Here is a 26212-nt window from a genome sequence, read left to right as displayed (position 1 = left end):
TGCAGCAGGTTGAGATTAGGTGGGGCCATATTTTCCTCTGGTGAAGTTCTACCAACTGGGGAGACCCCTGGTCTCAGGGAGGAAGACTGAGAGAATCCTCCCTTGGGGCTGACTGTACCACCTCCCAGAAAGTGGGTAAGCCCCTCAACTGGACCAAATAATGGGCTTGCAGGGACCCTCACTTGAAATGTCTGTGCTCCAAGCCTCTCTCCCTTCCCCCTGTGGAACCTAGACCATCAGGGCAGGATATCCAGCACCTGGGACAGTTGACTGTGAGGCTCCACCCTGTCCAATGTGCATGAGCTGCTGAGCTGGTGCTGACCACAGAGAGTGGGACTCGCCTCAGCTGAGCCCGGAGTGAGGAGCCCTCCCTTAGGACAGGCTGCCAGCCAGGGCCCTTAGGTTCTGGGCCAATGCACTCTACAGCTGGCCTCTGGATGTGCTGACCCTAGGCCTCCCTGGTGGGAACTGAGCGCAGACCAGTGGGAGACACTTCCCGTGACAGGTCCTCAGTAACCGTCTTGGTTCTCTAAGCAATCCGGAGGTTGTGGCTACCTATGCTGGGTCCAGGTGCTCATGGAAACAGCAAGCTACACACCTAGGCTGGCGTTTACCCACACTGGGCCTGCAGGAAGTCTGCTTTAAAGACCAAGTTTGCCTGAGCCCAGTTTCCTGCAGCTCTATGTGCTGGTTGCTTGTTGGGCTCAGGCACTGAAAAAACCTCTGGTAGAGTCTAGAGCCTGTGACAATTCAGGGATCAGGAAGGGTGGTGGGTGTGGCTCAGCCCCAGCTGTCAGTCTGACCAGACTTCTTCCCAGACCTCAGTGGAGCTTGGGGGGTGTGGCCTCTGAGACCCAGAGGTGTGGCCTGCCTACAGTTGGGACAATTTCTACTGAGTTTCTGGGAGGAGGAAGCACCAGGCATAGACTCGTGAGTGTAGGGCTGGGGGGTGGTAAATCTCCTGGCTCAATGCCAGAAAGCTGAGTCATTTTCATGGCTGGCGTCTCAGCTCGGCCCCAACTCCATAGAGTAAGGTTGCAGAGACTTCCTAGGGCGAGGTAGTGACCCTCCCCCAGGCTGATGCTGTGCAGAGGAGGGGACTGCTCCACCCAAGGAAAATGGCGCCTGTAGAGCTGGAGAGTGACTCAGCATAGGGGTTCCGGTGGCCGTCCCTCTCAAGGTTTCTTTCTCCCTAGGACTTCAACTTCCAACTCTGTCATACAATTTAATTCTATTCCTTTCAGCCCTCCCTCCACCAGGTCCTGAAGCCCTGGAGCCTCGGGTAAGTCGCTTGAACAATATTTTCTGAACTGGCCATTTAAGGAGGAACCAGTGTCTCCGGGAGCTCATTCTCTTTGTCACAGAAAGAAACCCCAGCTCCTTTCACCACCAAATGCTGTGTGGGCACCTCTTCTGGGCTCTGGGGATCTATGCTGAGTCTCTGGGCCTGGGGATGAGGACCCTCCTCTCTCACGGGGACCCTCTCCTCAATGAGTCCCTCCCACCCTCTGTCCCACTCGCTCCAGGGTGAGGGGCGGCCATTTTGACATCTCTGCCCTTCCTGCCAGTCTTGGTGTGGCTTCTTCTTTGATCCTGGATTTTACACACCTCTTCATTTAGTCCAGAGTTGGTTTATCAAGAAGTTTGTTCTTAAATTAAGTTGTAATCCAATTTTGTTTTGGGAGGTGGCCATTGGAACATCTGCCTACTCTGTCGCCGTCTTGGAATTCTAAATATTTATTGTCATTTTACAAATGCAATAATTTATTGCCTGTTCTTAACTTTCCATTGTAGGCCTTAAAGGTAAATATTTTATTTTGACTTTCTGATTCATTTGGATTTTTTTCCCTATGTTTGTTGTTATTTTTTAATTAGTTAAATTAAAATTTTAGAGGGATTTATTGAGCTTTTCATTTTATTTGATATACAGTCTTTTTAAAAAGGTTCATGTTGCCTTGGCTGGATAGCTCATTTTGCAGAACGTCTTCTGGGAGTGCAGAGTTTGCCAGTTTGATCCCTGACCAGGGCACGTACAGGAGCAGATTGATGTTCTTCTCTCTGTCTCTGTCTCTGACTCTCTCTCTAATATCAATCATTAAAAAGGTACATATGAATATTTGAAAAAATATATATTTTCATGATGTATTGTTGAAGTCAATATTTTTAGTTTTAATATTAAAGCCATATTAAAAATACTATTTCATCCATTCTCTTCTCCTGTTTTGAACTTCAATAATGCTTTGAATTCTTTCTAATGTCACTGAGCGTATTTTTTATTTTTTTCTTTCATGGATTTTGCTTTTGATCCTTTATTTTTTACTATTTTTATATTGATTTTTATTTATTGTGTTTACATAGATTCTAGTGTTGTCCTGAATGCACCCCCCCTCCCCCGTCTGCCCCTCAACATCTCCCTGTCCTCCCTATAGCGCCCTCCCCCTTCCCTTCAGCTTTATCCTTCCTATCATCCCCTTTCCCTCTGTACTGAGCATATTTAATGTTGTGTTCCTACATGCAGAGGAGGGGCAGTATATTAGTGAAATCAGTGTTGAAATTAAATGATGTGGTTTGAATAAAAAATACTATTTGCCTATTTTATCTGTCACAAATTTACAGTGGTATATTAATATCTTCTATTTCAGTGATGTTTGTGTCAAATGTACTCTTTCTGTAAAAGACTTATTTATTGATTTTACAGAGATAGGAGAGGGGGCAGGGAGCGGGAAGTATAGTCGTTTCACTTTAGTTTTAGTTGTTCATTGCTTGCTTGTAGCTTGTCACATGTGCCTTGACCCAGCAAGTCCAGTAGTTTGAACCAGTAACCTCTGTGTTCCAGATCATCGCTTTATCCACTGTGCCACCAAAGGTCAGACAACCAATGTCCTTGTTTTTGAAAGACCATTTGTTTGATGTGACTTAGTCCCTGCTACTTGCCACCCAGAGTAGCCACAGCGTAACTTCTAACCAGTGTTCTTCGGTAAATCCCTACTTTATACCACTTAGCGCATCTCATTTTGAATTTGCTTACACGTTGCTGTGGCTTTTGATTTTCCTGACTCATTTTTCTACATTGGCCTGATCCTGATAGATTTTGCCCCAGTTTCTAATCGTTATCTTCTCTGGGTTGTTTTGAAGGATTCGGGGGTCTCTGAAAATCAACAAGTGACACCCAGAGTCAGGACCACCTCGTCTATACCTGTGAGGAGAGCAAGGTCCACGTGGAAACGTGCTGGCACCACCCTGTCTGGGAGGCTGACGATTTGTGCATCACCTGCTATAACAAGAAAACCCGTGAGCACAGAATGGAGAACGGAGGTCCTGGCTTAGATGAGGAGAGCAGCAACCCACAGGCTGCAGTCACCCAGAGCCTGGGAGACACCCGCCACATGAGCTACCAGCGCTGCATGCTGGAATTGATCCACGCCTGCCAGTGCAAAGATGTCGATTGCTCTTTTGATGAATGCCAGAAGATGAAACGGGTTGTGGAGCATACCAAGCATTGCCAACGGAAAGCCAGTGGAAGCTGCCCCATCTGCAAAGAGCTCATTGCCGTCTGCTGCCACCACGCCAAGCACTGCCAACAGAACATCTGCTCTGCGCCATTCTGCCACAACATCAAAGAAAAGCTCAAACGGCAGCAGCAGCAGCAAGAGATGCAGGATGAAATGGAAGAGGTTCAAGAAGGGAGTGTGGGTCAGATGGACCAACTCCCCCAGGTCTTGGAAGCAGAAGCAGGAGCAAGTCAACAGGCCCAGCCGGAGTGACTCCTTTAGCAACAGATAGGATCCTCTGCTCAGCCACACCCCATGAGCCCTCAACAGTATATGTCCCTAAATCAGGCTCAGTCCCCACACCTTCAAGGCCAACAGATCCCTCCTCTTCTCTTCAGGGAAGAGCTTTCTTCACAGCCTGTCACTTCTTCATGGCTGCAGTCTCTGCGTCTCCCCACTTCAGCCTTTCCCCAAGGATGCAGCCTCACCCTTCTCCACACCGCGTTTCCCACAGATCAGTCCTCCACATGTAGGTGTTAAGCTTATGCTGGCTCCCTTAATTCCACAGCTCTCATAAAACTCACAGTAGGGCAACTTCTTCAGTAAGCATCTCTCTCACTCAACCTCCCCCACTCACCTTAAGCAGCTCTCTTCACCCTGGAAAGGTTCTGAGAAGTGATTTTGAGATAAAGGCATCATGAAGGTTGGGAAAGGGAGACAGTCTGTTACCAAGGCAACAAAACCCCAATATGCTAATCTGAGCATGTCCAGGACTAGACAACCCCGTGCCAGCAAGTAACCCCTATAACTAATGCTCTCTCCCTCAGCTTGGCGCTGACCCCCTTTGCTGGTCTCAACCCACTTCCACCCAGGCACCTTTAAAATAAACTTTCTTTTGGAACACTCTAGCATCGTGTTTTCAGTTTGTACTGCTGTTTCTACCTTTCATTCTGGTGCTGAAACCTGGTAGGTGTGTGTGTGCCAGAGACGGATCTAGAATCTACCCCCATCCTGGGAAGGGTGAGGTTTGCTACCTGGGAAGCAGTGGGCAGCAGTGAGTAGAGTTATCTCTTCCCCGGCTAACCACCAGATCCTGCCTTCCTTGCCCAGGGAGTTGAGGAACTAGTTCCCCTGGCTCTCTGAACATGCCTCCTGAACCCCCCAAGAAGGGAAACTCTTTTCCTGTGGGGAGACAAAGTGAAAACTGGACACCAGGATTAACTACCACCCTCTTGTTTCACCTTGCCACATCCACTCCGGGTAACCATCACGTTTCTGTGAGTAAATCTTGTGGTTCTATAAGCGGGAACTTTCCAACTCCCCTGCAGCTTTCATTCCACCTTCCAGGATGGTCCATTGAAAAACGCCAACGTTGGTCAGAGGGGTTCCCAGCATTAGCCAGGCATTGGCCTTTGGCTGGCCTGACCTAGGGGATGCCTAGAAACCAGCTAGCCTCCAGTTCCAATGGGTCTAAGGCAGCGGGGACGTCTCCCTTGTCCGAATGCTCATGGCACCATCCAGGACATTTCCTTCCCTCCTTATAGACTGCTAGACTCTCACACAGCACATTATGGGGATCTGTCTATCCACCATCCCCAACACAACCCCTTTGGGTTGCTTCAAAAAAAAACCCCCCAAAACAACAAATTCCTTATAAGCTTGGTCTTATGCCAGATCTCAGGCTGTCAGTGAAATGAGAAGTGGTCCCAAGTCCCCTGTGTCCAAGCCTTTTTGCACCGAGGTCACAACTTTGTAATTCTTGCTCTCCCTCTCCAACATCCCTTCCTCCTTTGATCCTGCAGACCACAGGCTCCCACACCCGCCTCCCTCTGCTCCTCAACCTCCTGATGCCCAGGACGCATCCTCATAGCAACCAGAGCCCGCTCCCCATTCAGTGTGGCCACACACTGCGGCAGGCTTTGGCCCTGCTTTCTCCCCTATCTTGGCAGGCCCCTATTAGAATGCCCTCTATAGGAGGTAGCTGAGGTTCAGGGCACTGCACGAGTCCATGTCTCGTATTTCCTAACTGAGCTATCGCAGAGATATACCACCCGAGACCCCTCTAGCACAGAAGGGCAACTAGTCCTTCACACTAATTTCATTTCCCAGTCTGCACCCGACTTTCTGCACAAGCTGCAGACACTGGAAAACAGCCCTGAAACTCCCCAAGGAGACCTTTTAAACCCGGCCTTCAAGGTATTTAACAATAGGTATGAAGAAGCCCCAAGATAGGAACTAGCTACCTTTGAAATGCTTGCCTCTGCCATGAAGGGCCCGCAGACCCAATCCCAGAGGGCTGAGTCCTGTCTGAAAAAAAAAAATCATCCTATTATAACCTGCCAGGTGCTTGCTGTAAGTGAGGCAGTGAAGGTCACTGGGTCAGCAAGTGTCCTCATCCAGGCCAGTCCCCAGAGCATTGCCCCTGTTGCAGTGGGCCCCATTGGAAGTGGGGCTGTGACCGGATCTCTAGGTAAGACCCTACCCCATCCCAGGCTGGCTGGCCCCTCCTTTCTGGAGCTGATAGGCCTGGTCTCTGAAGCTGATGGTGCCTGGAGGCAGATGGCCACGTCTTCTGAGCCTTGGACAAAGCTTGATGGGGGCAGATAGGACAATTTCTTTCCTTATAAATACCAGGGCAATTTATTTTGCCTTACCGGGGTACAAGGTCCCTGCCAACAGTCTGCGATTTCTGTTGTGGGGCTTGATGGCCAAGCTTCCCAGTGCATTTCAAACCCATTCCCACAATATCTGCTAGAATCCCTTGCTTTCACACATGCTTTTTACTTCTCCCCTTCTGTCCCATCCTCCCATCCTGTTACTGGGCCGAGATATTCTCTCAAAATTAAATATCTCCCTTACTTTCCATAACCTCCATAACCCTCTTTACCCCTGCCCCTGATTCAGCTCAGGCTCTCCTCCTACTTCTCCTGCGATGCTCAAAGAATATAATATCTCACTTCCCCTTTCTAGACAGTAAAACTCAGTGTAAAAAAAAATGTGGGGCCCTGGCCGGTTGGTTCAGCGGTAGAGCGTCGGCCTGGCGTGCGGGGGACCTGGGTTCGATTCCCGGCCAGGGCACATAGGAGAAGCGCCCATTTGCTTTTCCACCCCCCACCCCCCTCCTTCCTCTCTGTCTCTCTCTTCCCCTCCCACAGCCAAGGCTCCATTGGAGCAAAGATGGCCCGGGCGCTGGGGATGGCTCCTTGGCCTCTGCCCCAGGCGCTAGAGTGGCTCTGGTCGCGGCAGAGCAACGCCCCGGAGGGGCAGAGCATTGCCCCCTGGTGGGCAGAGCATCGCCCTTGGTGGGCGTGCCGGGTGGATCCCGGCCGGGCGCATGCGGGAGTCTGTCTGACTGTCTCTCCCCGTTTCCAGCTTCAGAATAAAAAAATGGGGGAGACACTTTTAAAATCCAAGCAACCATTTAGCATCCCACCCTCCCCCTCTTTTCAGTCATCCTGAAAGGCTGCCAAGGACAAGTAATGAAAACAGCTCCCTAAGATGTGACTACCCACCATAAACTGCTCTTAGCTAGAAATGTTTGTGCAGTGGGAAAAGTATTTACTAAGCAGTTTTATAGACTACAGATAGGAATATATCATATGCTATTATTTTGTTCTGCTTCTCTCAAATCACAGGTAGTCACAACCTATTCTTCCCTTATTTCTATTCCAGATCCATGATGCTTTCTCATTTTGTCCAAGCTATATTTTCTCTATAACCTCTATAAATTCCTGGTCCCCTTTGTTCCCTCTCCATCCATGGGGGGAATAACATCCTATTTCTCACCACAACAATTCTTAGTCGCCAAACCTTCCCTGCCTTAAACTCCAGCCATCAGATATGCCATCATCAGCCAATCCCCTCCAGTTCTCCATATTTAATGGGGTCCCTGATAATCTCACACATATTCTTGGGCTACAACCATATTGGCCTAGTCCAGAATCCCCTAATATTGGACATAATCCAGCAATCCCTGTTACTGTAATGCCTGCTAATACTAATTAGCATCTCTGTCTGACCCATTTTACACTCTGGCACACAGGATAGGTCCCAACTTACTTCAACACGGTCATACCCTACATACATTCAATCTAGACACTGCCCGTTTTAAAATTCAGAGTTGGCCTGGCCGGACCACTTACTGCGGGGATGCTTCCAGTCATTTCTATACCAAGTTTACCTGTAATGACAGTCATAATATAGTCTTCTTTTTCTCTAACCCTACATTATATATTATAAAACTAACCCACCCCCCAGGGGTCTGCTCCTAGTGCAGACGGGAGGCAAACTGGACCTGCTCCTGTCCCAATCCCAGGCCACCAGCAGACCCTGCCCTCTCTATAATTGTACAGGCCATTAGAATTCAAACTTCCCAAAAGCCCCTCAAAACAGGAAAGTCATCCCTTCTTGTCCAGGCCTCTCCCTGGCACTGGCCTGGATGCAACAGCACTTTTTAGCATCCTAGGGGAAAGGAGAAGACTAACAGCTTCCAGCCCCATCACAGGCCTCCAGTTCTACCATCTCAGTGGGAAATCCTCGGGTAATTCTACAGGTGCCCAGCAAGGCCATTTCTTTCCTATTAGATATGAGGGCCACTCTTTATATTTTCAGAACTGTTTGTTTCCTTCCTCTCAATTATTGGGGTCCACAGTATCCCCTTCAACCCACAGATCACCCCCTCTTTCCTCTGTTTTCTAGGAGATTACCCCATTACCCACTCCTCCCTCATTATTCCCAGCTAACCAACCCCTATCCTAGGACAAGATAAGAGAGCAAAAACCTCACTTTTAGACAATCACCAACAGTTCTTTTCTCCCACCATCTTTCTGACTTACTATCTTAACAAAACTACACAAACTCTCCCTCCCTCCTGAATTCAAGCCTTTCCCGCCACCAAACTGCCAAGACCAAATCCTCCCCTTAGAAGTCACATACCAACAATCTGAATTAGTAGCTCTCTATATCCTTCAATCGATTCATAATTCTTTTCATTTAGGATAATAACGTCCCCTACAATTTTCGAAACCTCTTATCACCCACCCTAATCTAACCACTACCCTCCAACATATAACCTAAGCTTGCTTTATCTTGTTTGGTTTCTCCACAGGGAAGTGTCAGGCCCCATCCTTCTTCACACATGAAGTGAGAGGCCAGATGCCAGGCAAGACTGGCAAATAGCTTTCACCCACATGCCCCAGACACTCATTCAACACATAATTTTCCAATTTGGCCTTCCAACATCATTACAGTCTGATAGTGGACCGGCATTCATATCTCAAATACCACAACAGACAACATCCACCCTCAACATGCAGTGACATCTCCATACATCCTATAGACCTCAGTTCTCAGAAAGGTTGAAAGAGCCAACTCCTTTTCAAAATACATTTAACCAAACTAAGCATAAAAACTCAAAAATCCTGGACCTCTCTCCTCCCTATAGCTGTAGTGAGGATTTGGGGAAGCCCAAGGGCCCCTACATCTCTTATCCTTTTTTTTTTAATTTTTTTTTAAATTTTTTTTATTTTTTGCATTTTTCTGAAGTTTGAAACAGGGAGGCAGTCAGACAGACTCCCGCATGCGCCCGATTGGGATCCACCCGGTAATTCCACCAGGGGGCAATGCTCTGCCCATCTGGGGCTCTGCTCTGTTGCAACCAGGGCCATTCTAGCGCCTGAGGCAGAGGCCACAGAGCCATCCTCAGTGCCCGGGCCAACTTTGCTCTAGTGGAGCCTTGGCTACAGGAGGGGAAGAGAGCGACAGAGAGGAAGGAGAGGGGGAGGGGTGGAGAAGCACATGGGCGCCTCTCCTGTGTGCCCTGGCCGGGAATTGAACCCGGGACTCCTGCACGCCAGGCTGATGGTCTACCACTGAGCCAACCATGCAGGGCCCCATTAGTCTTTTTAAACTCATGTAGAAAGGCCTTTCCTGCTGGGAAATTTCCCTTCCCCAGAAACCCCTCTAGAGGTCTATCTCCCAACTCTAAACCTTGTCAGACAACTTGTGAGGGAACATTTAAGTCAGGTCTGGCTACAACCACACACCAGGAATGCCCTCTGCTCCCTTCCTACCAGGGGATGGGTCCTACTGAAAGACGGGCAACCCTCCTCCACCCCCTTACAGCCGAAAAGGCAGGGCCCATACCAGGTACTACTCACTACCCCACAGCTGAAAAACTGAAGGGACTGCCCAGCTGGGCTCACCTTTCTGGGATAAAATGCATCCCCCAAAAACCCAGGTCACAGGGAAGAACTCTGTCTCATAGATCCTAAAGTGACCCCATCGGACCCACAATTTCACCTTTCCCACATTCTAGAAAAGCCAGCAGGTGAGTAACACTCCTTGTGCCTGTCCCCTTCCTGCTCCTCTATGTGACCCCGAGCTCAACCCCCCCCCCACACACACACACTGCCTCAAAATATCCTCTCTGTTCTCTCTGCTGCACCTCTCCCATTAAGGGTTCCTATGCTCACATTCCTCTGGGACTCCTACCTAATGGGGGATTTAGATTCTCCTTGGGATGCAATTTCCCAACTCCTAGATCCCAATTCTCTAGTTACCTTTCCATTTGGAGACCCCCAATTAGGAGTAAGCACCCTTATTCCTTTCTTTCTCCTCAGGAGTCTTAACAGTGTAAATTCTGACACCACACTAAAGTCCTTCCCAACTCCTTTATATTTAGAATAAACTCTTAATCTCACATACTCCCTCCTAAATAAACAAATCCTACTTCAGCTCAGGGTTGCTGGCTCTGTCTCTCCCTGTGGTCCTCTGCCTACACTGCTGTTCCAGTACCTCTTGCTCAGTGGGATACCATTAAAACAACCTGAGCCCCACAGAACAAAGGGGCACTAGTTTTTCTGAAGTGGCAAGCTCCCTTCTTCATAACTATGTAACTGCCCAAGCTTACCAAGCCTTCCTACATTTCCAGATTTATGCCAACAGTTTAAAAACACTCGCTCCTTACCGTCCGCCTATAAAAGGCCCTGTTTCTCTACACAATCTCCTAATAAGCCACGGCCCCCTGTGTCTCACCAGAACCTCAGGGAACAGTTTAGTTGGCCATCTGCCAAAAAGGGCATGCAGCTTTACTATTACTCTGCAACTTCCCGCCACACATGTCTCAACTAATAGACCACCAGGTGTCTCCTGAGGCAAACGGCCACTTCCTCCAACCAGTCCGGTTTCCCTCCTTTCCTACTTTACAAGACCCTTCTTGTAACTGGTCTTATCCCTCCCGCTCCCTTTTCCCCCTGATTCACCTCCAACCCTGGTGTCCCCCTCATTTTCACTGCACCCAACAAGCAACTACCCATCTCTCTCTCCTTATTGGAGCAGGAATAGTGTCTATATTATCAGTCTGCACAGCAGAACCCCAAGAAAGGAGCATACCTCCCTATCCTCTTTCTCACCTCTTCTCAATTCATCTGCCTCCCTGCCCGACACAACAGGGAATATTCTCCCTCTGCGGGGAGGATGTCTGAAATGGCAGCTACAATAAGAGAACACCGGTCCAATGTCTGGGACACTTGGTGAAACAAAATCAATTGGTATACATGGCTACTCCCTTTCTTTTTTTTTTTTTTTAATTTCTAAAAAATTTTTATTTTATTTTTTTATTGACTTTTAGAGAGGAGAGAGAGAGAGAGACAGAGAGGAAGAGAGAGGAGAGAGAGAGAAGAGGGGAGGAGCTGGAAGCATCAACTCCCATATGTGCCTTGACCAGGCAAGCCCAGGGTTTCAAACCGGCGACCTCAGCATTTCCAGGTCGACACTTTATCCACTGTGCCACCACAGGTCAGGCTTACTCCCTTTCATAGGTTCTGTATCCTCCTCACATTTGCTCTAATTATTGGACTATGTCTTGTACATCTCCTTTCTTCTTTCCCCCAGGACCACTTAAGGGCATTTGCAGACCAGTTCGTGAGAGAGATTATGTTGCTGCAAGACACCACCCTGTACCAGGCTCTGGTCCAGACCTCAGAAAATTCACTATCAACAACCAGCTGATTTCCATCTATCTCGAGCTCCATAAACTTGATCGACCCTAAGCAGAGGAAGCAGCTATGGAAGATGAGACCTTCAGCCCTCTCCCATGAACAACAAAAGGCTGGAATGTTAGGCTTAGGCTGGCTTTTTAAATTCCAAAGCCAATGTAAAACTCAAATTCCCCTCACCCAACTTGACACTAGGGCAACTTCTTCAGCAAGTGTCTCCCTCCCTTGTCCAAACTTCTCCTCCCTTTAAGTGACTCCCCTCCACCCCCAGGAAGCTTCTGAGAAATGTTTTTGAGACAAGGAGATCATGAGTGGCCTGAGATTGGGAACAGGAAACAGCCTGTAACCAAGGCAACAAAACCCAATATGCTAATCTAAACATATCTGGGTCTAGGCAACCCTGTGCTAGTAAGTAACCCCAATATCTAATGCTCTCTTTCCAAGATGTGAATTCAGACCTCTCACAGAGTACAGTAGACATGTCCTACCGACCTGTAGTAGCACTTTGGAAGCAAAAGAATTCTTTTCTTTTTCAGTTTGTACTAAAAATAATGTCTTTGTTTCTTTTTTTAATGACAGTTTTGCTTCTTTATTTCCAATTTGGATCCCTTTTATTTCTTCTTCTTGTCTGATTGCTGTGGCTAGAACTTCCAGTACTATGTTGATTAAGAATGGTGAAAGGGGACACCCCTGTCTTGTTCCTGATCTTAATGGGATTACTTTTAATTTTTGCCCATTGAGTATGATGTTTGCTGTCAGTTGTCATATATGTTCTGTATTATGTTGAGGTGTGTTCCATGTATTCCCACTTTGCTGAGAGTCTTGATAATAAATGAGTGCTGGATTTTATTGAATGCTTTTTCTGCATCTATTGGTATAATCATGTTATATTTATTCTTCATTTTGTTTATTGGAGAAATCACATTTTTTTTTTTTCTGAAGCTGGAAACGGGGAGAGACAGTCAGACAGTCTTCCGCATGCGCCCGACCGGTATCCACCCAGCACGCCCACCAGGGGCGACGCTCTGCCCACCAGGGGGCGATGCTCTGCCCCTCCAGGGCGTCGCTCCGCCGCGACCAGAGCCACTCTAGCGCCTGGGGCAGAGGCCAAGGAGCCATCCCCAGTGCCCGGGCTATCTTTGCTCCAATGGAGCCCTGGCTGTGGGAGGGGAAGAGAGAGACAGAGAGGAGGGAGGGGGTGGGTGGAGAAGCAAATGGGCGCCTCTCCTATGTGCCCCGGCGGGGAAAAGAACCCAGGTCCCCCGCACGCCAGGCCGACGCTCCACCGCTGAGCCAACCGGCCAGGGCCTAAATCACATTTATTGATTTGAGAATATTGTACCAGCCTTACCTCCCTGGAATAAATCCCACTTGATCATGATGTATGATATTTTTAATGTATTGCTGGATCTGGTTTGCTTAAGATTTTGTTGAGAATTTTATCATTGGTGTGCATCAGGAATATTGGCCTATAGTTTTCTTTCTTTGTAGTGTCTTTCATTGATTTTGAAATGAGGATAATGCTTGTTTCATAAAATGAGCTTGCAAGTCTTCCCTCCTCTTGAGTTTTTTGGAATAGATTGAGAAGAATAGGTGTCCATTCTTCTTTGAATGTTTGGTAAAATTCACCTGTAAAGCCATCTGGTCCAGGAATTTTGTTTGCTGGGAGTTTTTTTTAACTGTTTCAATTTCATTTGTTGTAATCGGTCTGTTTAGGTTTTCTGGTTCTTCCAGATTGAGTTTTGGAAGATTGCATGCTTCCAGGATTTTATCTATTTCACCTAGGTTGTCCAAAGTTTGGGGGGAAAAAATCTTCATAATTTTTTCTTACAATTCTTTGTATTTCTGTGGTGTCAGTAGTTACTTCTCCACTTTCATTTCTGAATTTATTTATTTGTGTCCTTTCTCTTTCTTTCTTGCTGAGACTGGTTAAAGGTTCATCAATCTTGTTTACCTTTTCAAAGAGCCAGCTTTTGGTTTCATTGATCTTTTGTATTGTTTTATTAGCTTCTATGTCATTTCTTTCTGCTCTGATCTTTATTATTTCTTCCCTTCTACTTCATCTGGGTTTTATTTTATTTTATTTTTTTAAATATTTTATTTATTGATTTTTTTAGAGAGAGAGGAGTGAGAGAGAGAGACAGAGAGAGAGAGAAGGGGGAGGAGCAGGAAGCATCAACTCCCATATGTGCCTTGACCAGGCAAGCCCAAGGTTTCGAACCGGTGACCTCAGTGTTCCAGGTCGACGCTTTATCCCACTGCGCCACCACAGGTCAGGCCTTCATCTGGGTTTTATTTGTTGTTCTTTTTCTAGTTCTTTTAGGTGCTGTGTTAGGTTGTTTATTTGAGTGGTTTTTTGTGTGTTTTGGGGTTTTTTGCCTCTGAAGATAGGCTTGTAATTCTGTGAACTGCCCTCTCAGGACTGCTTTTGCTGTGTCCCATAGATTTGGGGTTGTTGTATGCTCATTTTTCATTTGTTTCCAGGAAACTTTTAAGTCGTCCTTGATCTCATTGTTAACCCATTCGTTGTTTAATAACATGCTATTTAGCCTCCAAGTGTTTGAATGTTTTTTTGTTCTTGTATGGATTCTAGTTTCATCATATTGTGATCAGAAAAGATGCTTGATATGACTCAATCTTCTTAAATTTATTTATACTTGTTTTGAGTCCTAATGTGTGGTCTACCCTCAAAAATGTACCATAAGCACTTTAAAGAAATGTATATTCAGCTGCTTTGGAGTGAAAGATTCTGAAAATATCAATTAAATCCAGTTGTCTAGTATGTCATTTAAGGCCACTGTTTCTTTAGTGATTTCCTGCCTGGAGGATGTATCCATTGAAGTTGGTGGGGTATTAAAATCCCTTATTATTGTAGTATTGCTGTTGATCTTGCCCTTTATGTCCATCAAAATCTACTATATATATTTAGGTGCTCCTATATTAGGTGCATAAATATTTACAGTGGTTATATCCTCCTATTGGATTGTTCCCTTTATCATTATGTAATGACTTTCTTTGTCTTCTATTATAGCTTTTCTTTTAAAAGCTATTTTGTCAGATATAAGTATTGCTACCCCAACCTTTTTTTTTTTTTCATTCCATTTGCATGAAATACTTTTTTCCATCCCTTCACTTTCAGTCTGTGTGTATCTTTTGTTCTGATGTGGGTCTCTTGTGTGTAGTTATATATACAGGTCCCGTATTCTTATGCATGCAGCTACCCTACATCTCTTGATTGGATCATTTAATCCACTTACATTTAAGGTTATTATTGCAATGTACATACTTATTGCCATTTTATCCTTTAAACTTATCATCCTCTTTCTCTCGATTTCTTTTTTCCTTTGTCCTTTTTATAGCAGTCTCCTTAACATTTCTTGCAGTACTGGTTTGGTTGTAATGAATTCCTTGACTCATTTTTTTTGTCTGGGAAGCTGTTTATTTTTCCTTCCGTTTTAAATGACAGTCTTGCTGGATATAGTAGTCTTGGTTGTAGGTCCTTGTTTTGCATCACTTTGAATATTTCTTGCCAATCCTTTCTGGCCTCCAGGGTTTCTGTTGCGAAGTCAGATGTCAGCCTTAAGGGGGCTCTTTTGTAGATAATTAACTGCTTTTCTCTTGCAGCTTTTAGTATTCTTTCTTTATCTCTTACCTTTGACATTTTAGTGATGATGTGTCTTGGTGCAGGCTTCCTTGGGATCATCTTTAATGGGACTCTGTGCTTTTTGTACCTGTGTGATGTTTCCTTCATCAATTTAGGGAAATTTCCAGCTATGATTTCTCCAAACAGGTTGTCTATGCTTTGTTTGTTTTCTTCACCTTCAGGAAACCCTATGATGCAGATGTTGTTTCTCTTTGTGTTGTCACAGAGCTCTTTTAGTTTCCTCAGTCTTTCTGAGCCTCTTTCCTTTTTCTGCTCTGCTTCTGTGGTTATGTTTATCTTGTCCTCTAAATTGCTGATTGTTTAAATTCTCATTGTGATCCTGCATTGTTGCTCTAAGATCCTGGAGCATCCTAAAAATCATTATTTCAACCTCTGTGTCTGGTAGTTTGTCACTTCCATTTCACTTATTTATTTTTCTAGAGATTGCTCTTGTTAATTCATTTGCGTCATATATTTTTTGTTTGCTCATTGTGTTTGTGTATTAGGTACCGCTGTCTGATTTTGAAATTTGTTGTGGTGTCTTTAGGAGGAAAATGAGCTCAGTGGTGTAGGCCTCTAGGCCATCTGATTTCCTTGCTCTAGCAATGTTTCTTGAGGGTAGTATTTATCCTTCTGTTATATGTTGAGGTCAAGATGACAGCCTTCATGGGAGCCTCTACTTCAGACAACCTCAGTATGGGAAAAGTTTTCCCTTACTCCAGAGCCTAGTCCCTCGGAGACTGCTTGATACTCCAATTCCAATTTTCCCCAGCAAAATGAGCAGCAGGTTGAGATTGGGCGGGGCCATATTTCCCTCTGCTGAAGTTGTCCCAGTTGGGGAGACCCCTGGTCTCAGGGAGGAAGACTAAGAAAATCCTCCCCTGAGGCTGACTGTGCCCCCACACCAGAAAGTGGCTAAACCCCTTGACCGGACAAAACAATAGGCTTGCAGGGACCAACACTTGAAATGTCCGTGCTCCAAGCCTCTCTCTCTTCCCCCTGTGAAACCTTGACCATCAGGTATGGATATCCAGCACCTAGGACGGCTGACTGTGAGACTCCACCCTGTCTAATGTGCACGAGCTGCTGAGCTGGTGCTGACCACAGAGAGCGGATCTCACCTTAGCTGAGCCCAGTGTGAGGAGCGCTCCCTTAGGACACGCTGCTGGCCAGGGCCCTTAGGTCCTGAACTGATGCACTCTATGTGTTGGCTGTTTGTTGGGCTCAGTCACTGAAAAAACCTCTGGTAGAGTCTAGAGCAGTGGTCGGGAACCTTTTTTAAAATGTAATTTCATGAGAGCCATACAACAACCCGTGTACGTTATGCATTATTTAATAAAAGACAGCTGTGATTGGCTCCAGCCATCCGCAACCATGAACATGAGCGGTAGGAAATGAATGGATTCTAATACATGAGAATGTTATATATCTATATCTATATATATCTATATCTATATATCTATATCTATCTGTATATATCTATATCTATATATCTAAATCTATCGATATATATATATATATTTTGTATTTTTTCAAAGTTGGAAATGGGGAGGCAGTCAGACAGACTCCCACATGCACCCAACTGGGATCCACCCAGCATACCCACCAGGGGACGATGCTCTGCCCATCTGGGTTGCTCTGTTGCAGCCAGAGCCATTCTAGCACCTGAGGCAGAGGCCATGGAGCTATCCTCAGCGCCCTGGCCAAATTTGCTCCAATGGAGCCTTGGCTGCGGGAGGGGAAGAGAGAGGACAGAGAGGAAGGAGAGGGGGAGGGGCGGAGAAGCAGATGCGCGCTTCTCCTGTGTGCCCTGGCCGAGAATCAAACCCGGGACTCCTGCACGCCAGGCCGATGCTCTACCACAGAGCCAACCGGTCAGGGCCGAGAATGTCTTATATTTTTAATGCTATTATTATTATTTTTATTAAAGAGTTGTCTGTGAGCCAGATGCAGCCATCAAAAGAGCCACATCTGGGTCGCCAGCCATACGTTCCCGACCCCTGGTCTAGAGCCTGTAGCAATTCAGGGATCAGGAAGGGTGGTGGGTGTGGCTCGGCCCCAGCTGTCAGTCTGATCAGACTTTTTCCCAGACTTCAGTGGAGCCTGGTGGGTGTGGCCTCTGAGACCCAGAGGTGTGGCCTGCCTACAGTTGGGACAATTTCTACTGAGTGTCTGGGAGGAGGAAGCACCAGGCCTAATCTCGTGATTGTGGGGGCTGGGGGGTGATAAATCTATTGGCTGGGTGCCAAAAAGCTGAGTCATTGTCCTGGCTGGCCTATCAGTGCGGTCCTACCTCCATAGAGTGGGGCGGAGAGACTTCCTAGGGTGGGGCCGTGGCCCTCCCCCAGGCTGATGCTGTGCAGAGGAGCAGACTGCTCCACCCAAGGTAGAAGGCAGCTGCAGTGCTGGAGAGGGACTGAGCGTAGGGGTTCCTGTGGCCGTTCCTCACAGTGTTTCTCCCTGAGACTCCAACTTCCAACTCTCCTCCTGAAACTAATCCTCTCAGCCCTCCCTCCACCAGGCCCTGAAGCCCTGAAGCCCTGAAGCCTCGAAGCCTCGGGTAAGTGGCTCAACGAGCTTGGCCCTTAAGGCGAAGCCAGCTTCTCTTTCTCGCAGAAAGAAACCCCAGCTCTTTTCACTCTGCCAAATGCTGTATGGGCGCCTGTTTCGGGCTCTGGGGCTCTAGGCTGGTTTTCCGGGCCTGGGGATGAGGACCCTCGCCTCTCAGGGGGACCCTCCCCGCAGTGAGAGTCTCTCAGGCCCTATTACCTGCGCACTCCTGGTGCAGGACGGCCATTTTAGCTTCTCTTGGAACATCTGCCTACTCTGCCGCCATCTTGGAATCCTAAATATTTATTGTCATTTTATAACTGCAATAGTTGATTGCCTAGTCTTACTTCACATCGGAGGCATTTAAGATAAATTTTTTTATTTTAATTTTCTGATTCATTTGGAATTTTTGTTGCTGTTTGTTGTTATTCTCTAATTAGTTACAGGAATTTATTGAGCTTTTCATTTTATTTAGCATACAATCTTTTAAAAATGTCCGTGTTGCTTTGGTCAGATAGCTCGTTGAGCAGAGTGTTGTCCCAGAGTGCAGAGTTTTCCGGTTTTATCCCTGGTCAGAGTGCGTACAGGATCAGATCGATGTTTCTCTCTCTCTCCCCTCTCTCTCTAAAATCAATCATTAAAAAAGGTACATGTGGGCCCTGGCCGGTTGGCTCAGCGGTAGAGCGTCGGCCTGGCGTGCGGAGGACCTGGGTTGATTCCCGGCCAGGGCACACAGGAGAAGCGCCCATTTGCTTCTCCACCCCCACCCCCTCCTTCCTCTCTGTCTCTCTCTTCCCCTCCCTCAGCGAAGCTCCATTGGAGCAAAGATGGCCCGGGCGCTGGGGATGGCTCTGTGGCCTCTGCCCCAGGCGCTAGAGTGGCTCTGGTTGCGGCAGAGCGACGCCCCCTAGTGGGCGTGCCAGGTGGATCCCGGTAGGGCGCATGCGGGAGTCTGTCTCTCCCCATTTCCAGCTTCAGAAAAATACAAAAAAAAAAAAAAAAAAAAAAAAAAAAGGTACATGTGAATATTTGGAAAGAATGTATTTTCATGATATATTGCTGAAGTCAATATTTTTAGTTTTAATATTTAAGCCATATTAAAAATACTACAGTGTGTCCATAAAGTCATGGTGCAGTTTTGACCGGTCACAGGAAAGCAACAAAAGATGATAGAGATGTGAAATCTCACCAAATAAAAGGAAAACCCTCCCAGTTTCTGTAGGATGGTGTGGCAGCATGTGCGCACGCGCAGATGATGACGTAACACCGTGTATACAGCGGAGCAGCCCACGGCCATGCCAGTCGGAGATGTGGATGGTACAGAGGACAGTTCAGTGTGTTCTGTGGCTCACTAAATTTTAATCCATGACCAAAGTGCAACGTGAATATCGGTGCGTTTATAACGAAGCGCCACCACATAGGAATAACATTACTTGGTGGGATAAGCAGTTGAAGGAAACAGGCAGTTTGGTGGAGAAACCCCATTCTGGTAGGCCATCAGTCAGTGACGAGTCTGTTACAGACAGGGGTCTCCAAACTTTTTACACAGGGGGCCAGTTCACTGTCCCTCAGACCATTGGAGGGCTGCCAAATACAGTGGTCCTCTCACTGACCACCAATGAAAGAGGTGCCCCTTCCAGAAGTGCAGTGGGGGCTGGATAAATGGCCTCAGGGGGCCACATTGTGGCCTGCGGGCCGTAGTTTGGGGACGCCTGCTAGAGGCTATACAGGATAGCTACCTGAGGAGCCCTAAAAAATCTGTGTGTGAGCCCACATTAAACCACACTGAATAGGTATGAAACTGGGAGAGTTTTCCTTTTATTTGGTGCAGATTTCACAATTCTATCATTTTTTGTTGCTTTCCTGTGACCGGTCAAAAGTGCACCATGACTACGGACACACTGTATTTCATCAATTGCTTACCCTATTTTGAACTTCAGTAATGCTTTGAATTCCTTCTAATGTCACTGAGATATTTAATGTTGTGTTACTACATGCAGAGGAGGGGCAATACATCAGTGTTAAATCAGTGTTGAAATTAAATGATGTGGTTTGAATAAAAAATACTATTTGCCTATTTTATCTGTCACAAATTTACAGTGGTATATTAATATCTTCTATTTCAGTGGTGTTTGTGTCAAATGTCCTCTTTCTGAAAAAGACTTTATTGATTTTACCGCGATAGGAGAGGGGGCAGGGAGAGAGAAGCATAGTTGCTTCACTTTAGTTGTTCATTGCTTGCTTGTTGCTTGTCATATGTGCCTTGACCCAGAAAGTCCAGTAGTTTGATCCAGTAATCTCTGTGTTCCAGATCATCGCTTTATCCACTGTGCCACCAAAGGTCAGACAACAAATGTCCTTGTTTTTGAAAGACCATTTGTTTGATGTGACTTAGTCCCTGCTATTTGCTCCCCAGAGTAGTCATAGGCTAACTTCTAACCCGTATTCTTCTATAAATCCCTACTTTATACCATTTAGCGCCTTCAGTTTGCTTACACGCTGCTGTGGCTTTTGATTTTCCTGATTCATTTCTCTACATTGGCCTGATCCTGATAGATTTTGCCTCTGTTTCTTATCGTTATCTTCTCTGGGTTGTTTTGAAGGATTCGGGGGTCTCTGAAAACCAGCCAGTGACACCCAGAGCCAGGACCACAGTCCACGTGGACACGTGTTGGCACCAACCACCCTGTCTGGGAGGCTGACAATTTGTGCATCACCTGCTATAAGAAGAAAAACCGTGAGCACAGAATGGAGAACACAGGTCCCAGCTTAGATGAGGCTGCAGCTACCCAGAGCCCGGCTGATGCCCGCCACGCGAACTTCCAGCGCTACATCCAGGCTCTGGCCCACGCCTGCCAGTGCCGAGATGCCAGTTGCTCCCTGGCCCGCTGCCGGAAGATGAAACGGGTTGTGCGGCACACCAGGGGTTGCAGATTGAAAACCATTAGAAGCTGCCACGTCTGCAAGCTGCTCATCACTCTCTGCTGCTACCACGCCAAGCACTGCCAAGAGAACAGGTGTTCTGTGCCGTTCTGCCAGGAAATCAAGGAAAAGCTCTGGCGGCAGCAGCTGCATCAGCAGATACAGGAGGCCCAGATGCTCTGCAGGAGGATGGCCAACATGCTGCAGGCTGGTGTGTTGAGGCAGCGACAGGGCCTGCCCCTCCCAGCTCCCGCCACTCCATCCATCCTGCAGACACCCCAGTCTGCGCCTCCCAACAGCATGCCCACTCAAGCTGAGGGCCCTGAGTCCCAGGGTAAAGAGCCTGGCCAGGTGACCCCTCTAGCTTCCCCTCAGGCTGCTCAGCCACCCCTTCCAGGGCCCCAGGCGGCAGCAGAGGAAATGGAAATGCATTTTTGAAAGGCAGCTGAGATCACCCCAGTGGCCCCCATGGGTATGAACCCATCTCCCAAGGCCAGGGGTCCCAGTGAGGATGTGGAGCCAAGGTAGGGGCCCGCAGGGATGCAGCCTCAGCCTTCTCCGCACCACGTTTCCCCACACACCAGTTCTCCACATGCAAGTGTTAAGCTTACACTGGCTCCCTTAATTCCACAGCCCATGTAAACTAGGGCAACTTCTTCAGTAAGCATCTCCCTTGCCCAACCTTCCCCTCCCCATAAGCGACTTCACCCCCCACCCTGGGAAGGTTCTGAAAAATGTTTTGAGACAAGGACATCATGAAGGGTCTGAAGATTGGGAACAGGAGACAGAATGTAACCAAGGCAACAAAACCCGATATGCTAATCTGAACGTGTCCAGTTCTAGTCAACCCCGTGCCAGCAAGTAACCCCTATACCTAATGCTCTTTTCCTCAGCTCTGGGCTGACACCCTTTTGCTGGTCTCAGCCAGCTTGCACCCAGGCGATTTTAAAATATCCTTTTGGAACACATTAGCCTCATGTTTTCAGTTCAGCCCATGGTTTCTGGCTTTCACCCAGACTGGCAGCTGTTCAGGCCAACTCCATGGCATGAGGGCATTTTGTCAGTGTGGATAAGAAGTTTGTTTTCTTAGCTCCCTAGCAATCCAGGCACGGCAGCCTCCATGGTGCAAGTGCCACCGACCTGGGACTCAGCACCAGTAACGCAGACGTGAATTCGAACTTCTCACAGAGTGCAGTAGACATGTACTAGTGATCTCTATTAGTATTTGGGAGCAAAAGAATTATTTTCTCTTTCTGTTTGTACAGAAAATAATATTGTTACTATATTTTAGCCTAAAAAACAATTTTTCTTGGAACATGTAACAACTGTGCAGTCACCTTTGGTGGTTTAAAGCAAATAGTTGAGATGAACTTGAGGAATGATAGACTACACAGAATTATTTTTTTTTTTTGTTATGGCTGGTTACCGCCAGCCTTTCCCCCCTTGTGTGTGGTTCAGGGGCCAAGGTCTCTGAAGCTGCCCACATGCTCCTGCCTTGCACCTCCAATAGGTTTTTGGGGTTTTTTTTGAAATTAAATATATTTTTTTCTTGTTCAAGTTTTTCTTAAACATAGCTCATTTGGCTGTTATAATATGATTGACTAACACAAAGATTTAAGTATAAGTTAGATCAAATCATATCCCCAAGGAAAACCCATCTCTGATACAATAGATTTAAACTAGAACACCATAGTTCTTGACACACTGTAGATGTTTAAAAAGGTTGAATTAAACAAGAGCATTAATCCAATAGGTTTTATTTTACTTTTTCGTATTATTTTTTTAACTTTTTATTCACTTTAATCAGTTTTGATTTTTCATGTGTGCATTACATTGTTACATTTTACTGTGCCATTGGCTGCCCCTGCCCGGCACTGTGTCTCTCCGTCCTGTTTTACTCTTGCCTTTTTGTTTCCTTATAGTTTATTTTTCATTGTAATTTGTTGCGGAGATTATACCTTTATAGCTTCTATTTTGTACAGTTTTAGAAGATACACCTTGTTTCTACATCTACTGGAAGTTCCCTTTAAGTTTTTCAGACATATTCTTGTATTTGTTATTCTAACTAACACGATGGCTAACAAAAACTATAAGTAGCTTGGTTTTTAATGTGGTTCTTTCAACTTTGTATTCTAGCTTCTTCAGCATGAAAATAATAATAATTAAGGATAAAATAAAATGATGTATATTATTTGTATTGCTTATTGACTTATACAACATTAGCCTCCAATGTTACCACAGTTGTTATTACTGTAGTGCACTGTGATAGGGATGTATTTCATACCTTTGTATTCTGTGTGTCTGTCCCTCTATTAACTAGTACAATGGTTGGATGTCATAGAAGTAGGGATTCCTTTTCTTTAGGATACATTTTATTAGTATTTCCTTATTACATTATTTTGAATTAAATTTATGGGTGATATTGGTTAATAAAGTTATACAGGTAGATTCCCAGTGTGTGATTCTATGATACATTGTCGCATTGGGTGTTTACAACCACAGTCGAATCTTTTTTTGTCACCGTGTGTTTGACCCCCTTTACCTTCTACTGTCCCACTCACTCCCCTTCCCTCTGGTAACCACCATACTGTTGCTTGTGTCAGTCTTTTCTTATTGGATTTATTGGGGTACAGGTTTAGTGTGAAGTAAAAAAAAACATCATCTGCATACTGCATAGTGTGCCCATCACCCCAAGCAAAGTTCCATTTCAATTTCCCCCATTTGTGTAGCTCCACCACCCGTCAGCCCCACATTTCTCCCTGGCTATCACTATGCTATTGTCTGTGTCTACATGTTATATCTATCTATCTATATCTATCTATATATATATATATATATCCTCCCTATCCTCTAAATATAAATATGATGTATATATGTTTTTTTTAATCCCTTCACCTTCTGTCATCCAACCCCCCCCAGTCCCTCTTTCCTCTGAAAGCTCTGTATTTTGTTTGTCTCTTTAATTTGTTCATTAGATTCTACATATACATGAAACCATATGGTATTTGTCCTTCTCTGACTGTCTTATTTCACTTAGCATAATCTCCAGGTCTATGTATGCTGTTGCAAAAAGTAAGATTTCCTTTTTATGGCTGTATAGTATTCCATTATGTAAATATACCACAGCTTTTTTATCCTCTCATCTACTGATGAGCATTTGGGCTGCTTCCAAATCTTGGTTATTATAAATAATAATGCTACAATGAACATAGGGGTGCATATCTTTTTTGAATTAGTATTTCAGTTTTTTGGGGGGATATAATCCCAGGAGTAGAATTACTGCGTCGTAAGGCAGTTCCATTTTTAATTTTTTTCTTTTTTTGTTTTGTATTTTTCTGAAGCTGGAAACGAGGAGAGACAGTCAGACAGACTCCCGCATGCGCCCGACTGGGATCCACCCGGCACGCCCACCAGGGGGTGACGCTCTGCCCCTCCGGGGCGTCGCTCTGTTGCGACTAGAGCCACTCTAGCGCCTGGGGCAGAGGCCAAGGAGCCATCCCCAGCGCCCGGGCCATCTTTGCTCCAATGGAGCCTTGGCTGCGGGAGGGGAGGAGAGAGACAGAGAGGAAGGAGAGGGGGAGGGGTGGAGAGGCAAATGGGCACCTCTCCTGTGTGCCCTGGCCGGGAATCGAACCCGGGACTTCCGCACACCAGGCCGATGCTCTACCACTGAGCCAACCGGCCAGGGCCCATTTTTAATTTTTTGAGGTAACTCCATACTGCTTTCCACAGCGGCTGCGCTAGTCTGCATTCCCACCAACAGTGCATGAGGGTTCCCTCTTTCCACATCCTTGTCAAAATTGTTTGCTGATTTATCGATGGTAGCCATTCTTACAGGTGTGAAGTGACATCTCACTGGTTTTAATTTGCATTTCTCTGATGATTAATAACACTGAGCACCATTTCATATATCTATTAGCCATCATTTCGTCTTCTCTGAAGAAGTGTCTAGTCAGATGTCTGCTCATTTTTAATTGGATTTTTTTGTGATGAGTTTATAAGTTTTGGATATTAAGCCCTTATTGGATGTATTGGTGAATATATTCTTTTTTTGTGTGTGTGACAGAGATAGAGAGAGGGACAGATAAGGACAGACAGGAAGGGAGAGAGATGAGAAGCATCAGTTCTTCATTGTGGCACCTTAGTTCATTGATTTTTTTCTCGTATGTGCCTTGACTGAGTGGCTACAGCAGAGTGAGTGATCCCACGCTCAAACCAGGGACCCTGGGCTCAAGCTGGTGAACCTTGCTCAAACCAGATGAGCCTGCACTCAAGCTGGTGACCTCGGGGTTTCGAACCTACGTTCTCTGCATCCCAGTCCAATGCTCTATCCACTGCACCGCTGCCAGGCCCAGCAACCCCATTTACTCTTTACTGTCTTCCCACCCCTCCTCTCCCTGGTAATCGCCATACTGTTGTCTGTGTGTATGAGTTTTTGTTTGTTTTCCTTGTTTATTTGTTGCTTTCAGTTTTATATCACACATATACGTCAAATCATATGGTTCTTAACTTTTTCTGCCTGGTTTATTTTGTTTAGCATGATACTCTCAAGATCCATCCAAAGAGCCATTCTGTGACAAAAAAAAAAACTTTTATATTTTTGTATGGCTCAGTAGTATTCCACTGTATATATGTACCACATCTTCTTTATCCAGTCCTCTATTGAAGGACACCAGTTGCTTCCCTGTCCTGCTGCTGTGAATAATATTTCCATGAACACAGAGGGAGGACATACATCTTTGCAAATAAAAGCTTTCACATTTTTTTTGTAGATACCCAGAAGAAGAGTTGCTGGGTCATGTGGTAACTTTAGTTTTAATTTTTTGAAGAACCTCCATACTATTTTCCATAGTGGCTATGTGAGTTGACATTCCCACCAGCAGTGAATGAGGGTTCCTTTTTCTCCACAATCTTTCCAATGCTTGTAATTATTTGTTTTGTTGATAATAGCCATTTTAAAGGTGTGAGGTGCTACCTCATTGTAGTTTTGACTTGCATTTTCCTAATCAGTGAAGCTGAGCATCTTTTCACATATCTGTTGGCCACTGTATGTCTCCTTGGAAAAAATGTCTGTTTCAGTCCTCTGCCCATTTTGTAATTGAACTGCTTGTTTGGCATTGAGTTGTATTTCTTCTTCATATTGTTTGAAGATTAACTCCTTGTCAGAGCAGTTGTTTGCAAATATCTTCTTCCATATGGTTAATTTCAGTTTTGTTTTTTTTGGCAGGGTTTTTTTTTTTCTGTGCAAAAGCTTTTTAGTTTGATATAGTCTCATTCATTTATTTTTGCATCCCAAATTGCCTTTGGGATCAAATTCATAAAATATTCTCTAAGACTAAGATCCATAAGATAAAAAAGGTAATAGGAGTCAAAGATGAATATTTTATAATGATAAAAGGAACACAACATTGAGAAGACATTTCTCTATATGTTCATCAAATCAGGGAGCACAGAATTATATAAAATAATTATTAACAGAACTAAAGGGGGAAGCTGACAAAAACACAATCATAGTAGGGGATCTAAATACCTCACTGACAGCTATAGATCGATCATCCAAACGAAATAAAAAAAAATATCGGCCTTAAGTGACACATTTGATCAAATAG

General features: G+C 45.7%; 1 protein-coding gene and 1 non-coding gene across 7 annotated transcripts; one reads left to right on the top strand and one right to left on the bottom strand.

Annotated features, from left to right (window-relative positions):
• LOC136332112 (histone acetyltransferase p300-like) lies at positions 1–22955 on the top strand. 6 transcript variants are annotated; one of them, XM_066271399.1, is made up of 3 exons: positions 1–131; positions 1245–1282; positions 20285–22955. In XM_066271399.1, exon 3 carries the CDS (start codon positions 20430–20432, stop codon positions 21039–21041), a length of 612 nt encoding a protein of 203 aa, XP_066127496.1. In that variant the 5' UTR covers positions 1–131; positions 1245–1282; positions 20285–20429; the 3' UTR covers positions 21042–22955. The 6 variants fall into 6 exon arrangements, with proteins under 6 accessions (XP_066127496.1, XP_066127500.1, XP_066127498.1 ...); XM_066271401.1 differs by lacking the exons at positions 1–131; positions 20285–22955 and adding exons at positions 846–930; positions 3136–4399; XM_066271402.1 differs by lacking the exons at positions 1–131; positions 20285–22955 and adding exons at positions 2774–2866; positions 3136–4399 and having other exon boundaries at positions 937–1282.
• Positions 22956–24216: 1261 nt separating this feature from the next.
• TRNAT-GGU (transfer RNA threonine (anticodon GGU)) lies at positions 24217–24292 on the bottom strand. The gene has a single exon. It is a non-coding gene; the product is annotated as a tRNA-Thr (tRNA).
• Between the last annotated feature and the right edge of the window lie 1920 nt (positions 24293–26212).

This window comes from Saccopteryx bilineata, chromosome 3 (genome assembly GCF_036850765.1).
Source record: "Saccopteryx bilineata isolate mSacBil1 chromosome 3, mSacBil1_pri_phased_curated, whole genome shotgun sequence".
Classification (NCBI taxonomy): Eukaryota; Metazoa; Chordata; class Mammalia; order Chiroptera; family Emballonuridae; genus Saccopteryx; species Saccopteryx bilineata.
Note: the sequence above shows the minus strand (reverse complement) of the source record. Positions and strands in the feature narration are given on the sequence as shown.